The sequence below is a fragment of the Coptis chinensis genome, chromosome 8 (assembly GCF_015680905.1).
Source record: "Coptis chinensis isolate HL-2020 chromosome 8, ASM1568090v1, whole genome shotgun sequence".
NCBI classification, from domain to species: domain Eukaryota; kingdom Viridiplantae; phylum Streptophyta; class Magnoliopsida; order Ranunculales; family Ranunculaceae; genus Coptis; species Coptis chinensis.
The window spans coordinates 70,535,787-70,542,823 of NC_141463.1; the positions used below are offsets into that span (position 1 = coordinate 70,535,787).

Here is a 7,037-nt window from a genome sequence, read left to right on the forward strand (position 1 = left end):
GGATAAGTGTATCGAAGGCTGGAAGTTTTAGTTTCAATTACGCTCATGACGACATCAAAATTCACAAGTTTTTTGGGCATTTACTTGTGACATCTTTCCATCAATTCCTTATTATTCTTCTTCACAAGGATTCAACCAGTAAGGTATTAAAACTAATTTGGTTTGGGAATTTTGTCGGGCAAAAGGAAATCAGCTCTGAACTAATTGCTTTCCAGCAGCAGCAGCACTTGCTTTCCAGCAGCAATAGGCAGGCAACAAGGCAGCAGTAGCAGTCACTGCAACACATTAGTCATCACCACAACAGTCCACTACTCCACACACACTGTCACGTTTGTCTCCTCGCATGCCTTCCACACTCAACACCATATGGTACTGGCAGTTCACATATTTTACATAGAGGCAGAGTAATATTCAAAAGCTATACATGGTTGAGAGAGTATTTATAAAGGCTTGCCAACATCCACTCACACCAGCAGCACCAACAAATTGAACCACACACTCACACCAGCAACACCAACACATCAAAAGCCCATCCGGTCAATTTATTGGTAATATTACAAATTTGTACCTCAGTCCATCTTCTCCAAACATAAATCTAAATAGTTTGAAAAAAAAAAAAAAAAAAAACAAATCCTTCTCCCAAATTGAATTGAAAGTTTGAAATGTGTAACATGGAAATTCGAAATTAAAAATTAATGACGATTCTGCCAATTTTGTGCAATAAAAATCGAGATCTACTCGAAACAAAAGACAACCAACTACTACAAAAATGGCAAACTCTCTCTCTCTCTCTCTCTCTCTCTCTCTATATATATATATTGTTACAACACCAAATAGTGAGGGCAAACCCTTTCTTTAGACTACCCTTTACAAACTGCTATCCTCCTCCTTCCTTTCAAGACCTCTCTCCTTTTCACTCTTGGCCGCCTCCTCTTTTTTCCTCCTTTCTTTTCTTCTCTTCTCTCCTCTTTTATATCCACTCTCCTTTCATCTCAACCCTCCACCTGTCTCCTATCTCGCGGTCCCTCCCTCCATGTAGGGTTTCAGTCTGCGCGACCACGTCGCCATCCCAATCAGTGCGGTAGCGGCCCTAAGGTTATGTTAAGTCCGCCCAAATCCCCATGCTATTTCAGGGCGGTATCATGCCACTACAGATGCCCCCTCGAGTCCGCGATGATATCTCGATCGACGGGAGTCGAGAGCTTGCTACCTTCCTCCCGCCGACCGTGGTCTTCCCTCTTCCCATCACAATTTGGATTCATGAGTGTTCATGCGGTTTCACCTTACGCCTCTTCATTTTCGTGGTGCCTCCCTCCGCGTGTCTTTCATCTGGTGGTTCCTTTGGGTGTCCCTCGATTTCAGCACCCCCGCAATTACCCTTTTGCCCTCCCCTCTTATAAAAAGCCCGCTCGATTTCTCTTCTCTCTCTCACTTAGCCCTTCTTTCGTCTTCCCGTTCCTCTTCCCTCTTCTTTCACCTTTCTTCGTCTTCCTAGCTCGATTAATTTCATTTCGGTTGTTCTCTTCAAATCCTGTGGCTGACATTCTTGCTCCGATTGCTCTATCTTTTCCTCAGGTTGGTCTCCTTCTTTCTCTGGCTTCCTTTAATTGTTATAGTGCGCATTTCCTCTTTGTGTTTGAAACTGTTCATCTTCATTTCCCTTTTTGCCTTGTTGTGACTGTGTGTCTTCCGCCCTGTCCTCGATGTCTGTCTCTAGATCCGCCACCTCCTCCTCCTCCTTACACCGCAGCCTTGCCCCTGACCAGACCGAGGCCCCCTCTACCTCCGGGCAAGCCTTTACCCTTCCGCCGCCACCACCACGTAGTCGTAGACCTAATCTTGAGGCTGTTAAAGCGGCCTACGGGATACCCGCTGACGTCATCTTAGAGCACGTGCCTGATTTAACTTATTACCCACATTTGGTCCCCACAAGCCGGGGTGTCACCATTGGCCACGGTCGGCCGATTGTCGCCGGCGCCTTCGATTGCCTCTCACCCGTCTTGATGTCGAGGTGTGCAATCATTTTAACATCCCCATGCCAAGGTATTGGCAACCACGGAGGGTCATGTATGCCGCGAACCACTACAACCGCTTCGGAAGTACCTCGGATAGCGGTTAGCGACATGGCGCCCACTTCTACCCTCAAGAAGAGTACCAAAGAAGTCGATTGTGGGCTATCACTCATTCTGCCTCCTAAAAAAAGCGGCACTTTATTCTCCCATCACTTCCTCCGACAAATTGTGGCACCATTACCCTCTCTATATATCCGGAAAATTCCTCTCCGCGGACCTTCCACCTGAGTTGAACCTCCGTCATCTGGCTTTCCTCCCCAGTGGTGAGTCCCGCTCTTTATCTATCCCCATTGAAATATGTCTTTCGGCTATAATCCAACTTGTTGTTTTGTCTTTTTCAGGTTGGCGGCCCGACTCGATATCGCGACCCTACGACAACATCTTTTCCTCGACATTCCAGAAGATCCGTGATTTGGGCGGCTTTCGATCGTGATACTTTCGAAATTGACCCGACCACCGCTACTCCCCTACTATCTGATCCAGAGTTGGCAACCATCGGAAAATATAAGCCCCATTTTTCGTCCCCCTTCCCCTAAAGAAAGAAAGCCCCGTGTCACCTCTCCCCCCAAGAAAAAACGCCGCACCGCCGCCTCTTCACACCGCAACCCCCCTGCTCGCCATACCGCTCATCGCTCCGCAGCCCCCACTCCGTATCGTTCCCTGAAGACTTGGGAAGACCAATACTCCCCGTCTCATTCCTCTTCCACCTCTTCTCCCCCTTCCAGCATGGGCGCTAACAAACGCAAACTCTTTGATAGCGACTCGGATGAGGACGTTGTAGCCGCTGCCCCCCAATCCACCATTGTTCCTCCATCTCCTCCCCGACCTCAAAGCGCGCCACGCCTCCGACCACGAGAAGGCCCTCCATCTAAGGCAGCGATCCCACCTACCGCGCTTCTCAAAGTGGAACGGCGTCCGGGAAGGAGGTGGCATCCCGCGACCGACAAAGGAGGCCGACGAGCCCATTCCTCCATTTTGCCCTTCCTTCAAGCTCCGGAACCGCGACCTTGACGGTCAAGGATTCTGCTTTGAAGAACCCTGCCGTGGCTTCTTCCCTGTTCTACGGGTCTCACCTCCCCGCAGATATGGCATACGCCGAAGGTGGCTCCTTTGAGTCCCACCGGACTTCCTTCTACACCGGTTGGGAGAAGGTACTACTTTCTTTGCATTTGATCTCTTTCTTCTCTCTCTTTGAGTGTTCTGACTTTTGTTCCCTTCTTCAGATGAGTTTGGATATATCCTTCATGATCCGCGGCCTGTTTGGTGCCAGGGCGCGGATCGATGAACTTGATAAGGAGGTGGCCGACCTAGCAGAGAAGAACTCGGCCGCGGACCTGGACAAGCTCCGGGCCCAAGACGAGCTGAGGACCGCAGAGGCCGCCCACCTGGCGTACATGAACGCGGCCGCCCTCCAGCGCGAGTCCCTTCAAGAGAAGCACGCTGCTGCTCTGGACTCCCTTTCTCAGAAGCACCAAGAAGCTCTGGCAGCACTCCATGCGCAGCATGAGGCCGACATGGACGAACTCCGGGATATCTACCGGGCCCAGGCCGAGAAGAGGGTGGCCAAGAAGGTCAGGGAGGAGATTGACCGTCTCACCAAGGAAGGCCGCCTTCTTCCGGAAGCTCCCACCACTGCTCCGCTATCTGAGGTCGTTGTGCCAGTGCAGGACTCGGCTTCTGAAGGGGGGGACGCCGCTGAACGGGTAGCCGAGGCTATAGACATGGCAGCGGATCTAATCATAGAAGAAGCCGCCGATTCGGTGATTCTGGAAAGTACCGTGCCTTGAATATAGCCTGTTTGTGCCCTGGCTAGGCGTCTTTTAATGCTATGTGTTGTCATACTCTTTCCGCTACTGGTTACTGTACTTTCCCTCCCACTAGTTGGGATGCACATGTTGTGTTTTGCTCCTTTTTATCTAATTGTTTCTGCTCCTTGCATTTTTTTGCTCTTTGTGTGTGTATTTGTCCTAGTAAAAACTGGCCTCCGTTAGCGCATCCCTCCCCGTCAGTTGGGGATGTTTGACTTGCCTCGCCCCACGCCCCGATTGGAGCTCCGCGCTCTCTCCTCCCTCTGGCGGGCACTCGCCCATCGGCATCGCGGAAGCCTCTTTGCTTCGCTGCCCCAATCTTCAAGGGATCGCGGTGACTTCGTCTCACCCCCCCCGAGACTTTACCTTAGGGTGGCAACTCCTTTTTGCCCCTCTAAGGTTTGGACCTCTCGTCCTTGGGGGGCTCATCCCCCCCCTTCCCTTCACTCTGAGGGGTAATGAAAACTCAAAACTCAAACAATAATAGTTCACCTCAAAAGTGCTACGGTTTTATATATGTACAAATAGCTCATGCAGTTTTAGTCTCTCTCATTACATTTACTCATGAAAGATTTTCAACAACCTTACATTCCACGGCTTATCCACCGCTGTTCCTCCAAAGTTTGTAACCTGTAGGTGCCGGTTCCCCCTATCCCGACCACCACGTAGGGCCCCTCCCAAGCCGGGCCCAACTTCCCTCACTGGCTTTTTGGTGCTGGGAGTCACTCTCCGAAGCACCTTGTCTCCCACCGCGAATCTCCTCACTCTCAGCTTTTTACCGTACTGCCTCTGCAGGCGGCGGTGATATTCCTCCAATCTGACGCGCGCTGTGTCTCTCCTTTCCTCCGCCAAGTTCAGGTCTCTAGCCAAAATGCCCCAATTTGACTTATCTTCCATTTTGCGGTCCTAGTGGTGCCGCCACCATCTCGGTTGGTATCGCGGCCTCTACTCCATATGCCAATGCGAAAGGGGTCTCATCTGAGTGGACGTTCGCGGGGTTGTCCGATAGGCCCAAAGTACTCGACTTAGTTCGTCGGCCCAGGTTCCTTTCTTGCCCTCCAATTTCCTCTTGAGATTGTTGAGTATGGTTTTGTTAGAGGACTCCGCCTGCCCATTTCCTTCGGGGTTATATGGGGCTGAGAATCCCTGTTTGATGTGATACATTTGCAGGAAACCCCTAACCTTTGAGCCAGTGAACTGGGTTCCATTATCCGCGATTATCACATAGGGCAACCCAAAACGGCAAATGATGTTTTCCCACAAGAATTTGATCACATGCACCTCCTTCACTTGCTGCAGCGCTGTGGTTTCAATCCACCCTCTCTTCATGTGAGGCCGGTAACCCCGCGTCGACAAGCGGTTATCTTGTCGTCTGCAGGCCGCCGAAAGTGGCTCCCGCCAATCCCGCCGTGTAACTTCGAGCACCTCCGAGCCAGTCCCGGCCCCAAACATTTCAACAAAGGTCCCTTGAAATTCCTCCGATATAACTCTCCCCCCACTAAGGTGTATCTCCGAGCTGTCTGTTCCAACCTTCGTCTCTCCCTGGGATCAACATTCTCCCTTCCTGTCAAAAACTGCTTGATGGGCAACATCCACCCCTCGTCGCTTTCCGCGGTGTTCATGACCTCCACTGGTTCCTCTGTGCTCGGTCTGTCCAGTCTTCTCACCTCTATAGTCCTTCCTTCCGATCCCGGCATGGCTGCGGCCACATATGCCAGGGCATCAGCGTGACGGTTCTCTCCACGGTTCAAATGTACAAACCGGACCGCCGAGAACTTCGACGCCCGACCCCGTAGGACCTCCAAGTATCTCGCCATCCTGGGACACCGTGCCGCGAATCCACCATTCGCCTGACACACCACCAAATTGGAATCGGAGTACACAGTGAGTTCCTTCACCCCCAAGTCCTCTGCCATTCCCATGCCCGCGATTACCGCCTCATATTCTGCCTCGTTATTGGATGCCGCGAACCCCAATCTCATCGTCAGCTCTAGCCTGTTATTGTCTGGTGTAACCAATACTACTCCTATTCCACTGCCTGCATCTGTGGCTGACCCGTCGGCAAACACTCTCCAACCGTTACCCTCGTCCCATGGGTCCGCGCTATCCGGTTCCTTTTCTCCCTCATTTTCCAACACCATCTCCTCCCCCCAAGTAGGGTCCTCTGCGGGGAACTCCGCCAAGAACTCGGCCAGGGCCTGAGCTTTCTCCGCGGTCCTCACTTGATACTGGATCTCATATGCACTCAGCATCACAGCCCATTTCAACATTCTCCCTGATTTCTCGCCCTCGAGCACCGCTTAGGGGGGCAAGTTTCGTGACCACGATCACTGAGTGTGCTTCGAAGTAGGGCTTTAGTTTCAGGGCCGAAAATATCAAGGCGAGGGCGTATTTCTCCACGCGACTATACCGGGTTTCCGCATCCAACATCGTCTTGCTCTGAAAGTATACCGGTCTTTCTATCTTATCCACTACTTTCGAACAAAGGATCGAATTTGCGTAATCTGTGACCCCAGGATCTGAGATACTGATTTTCTCTCCTCTTCCGGTCGCGACAACAATGGGATCTCCCCAAATACCTTTTGAGCCCTGGAATGCTCGCACACACTCTGGCCGTCCATGAAATCCGCGGAGTTCCTCAACCGATCGGTCGATGCGGCTGCATTTGTCGGCGACTTCGATATGAATCTATTGAGAGCTGCGACTCTTCCGACCCAACGGCGCACCTCCTTTTCTTCTGCGGCGAGGGCATCTCTACCAAGGACCTAATCTGCTCGGGTTTGCCTCTATCCTCGCCCGGCGTCACAATGTACCCTAGAAACTTCCCTGTGGTCACTCCAAATGTACACTTCTCGGGGTTGAGCTTCAAATTGTGGGTCCGCAATATTCGGAACGTCTCCTCCAACCCCTCCGAATGTTCCTCCTCTGTCATGCTCTTTTCCACCATATCATCGATGTATACCTCAATGCCTTTGCGAATTTTGCCCTCGAACATCTTCTCCGCCAGGCGCTGGAACGTGGCCCCTGCATTTTTCAACCCAAACGGCATTCTCGTGTAGCAGTAGGTGCCTCCTTCCACTACGAAGGAGGTCTTCTCCTGGTCCGGACCATACATCGCCACCTGGTTGTACCCCATCGATGCGTCCATAAATGAGAA

At 51.6% G+C, this 7,037-nt stretch overlaps 1 protein-coding gene across 1 annotated transcript; it reads right to left on the bottom strand.

Annotated features, from left to right (window-relative positions):
- Positions 1-5,205: 5,205 nt before the first annotated feature.
- Positions 5,206-6,150, bottom strand: LOC147482747 (uncharacterized). The gene has a single exon (XM_086579409.1). It carries the CDS (start codon positions 6,148-6,150, stop codon positions 5,206-5,208), a length of 945 nt encoding a protein of 314 aa, XP_086435535.1.
- Positions 6,151-7,037: the final 887 nt, after the last annotated feature.

Coding starts and splice junctions, on each gene's coding strand:
- LOC147482747 (XM_086579409.1), bottom strand. CDS start 6,150: ATGTTGAAATGGGCTGTGATGCTGAGTGCATATGAGATCCAGTATCAA.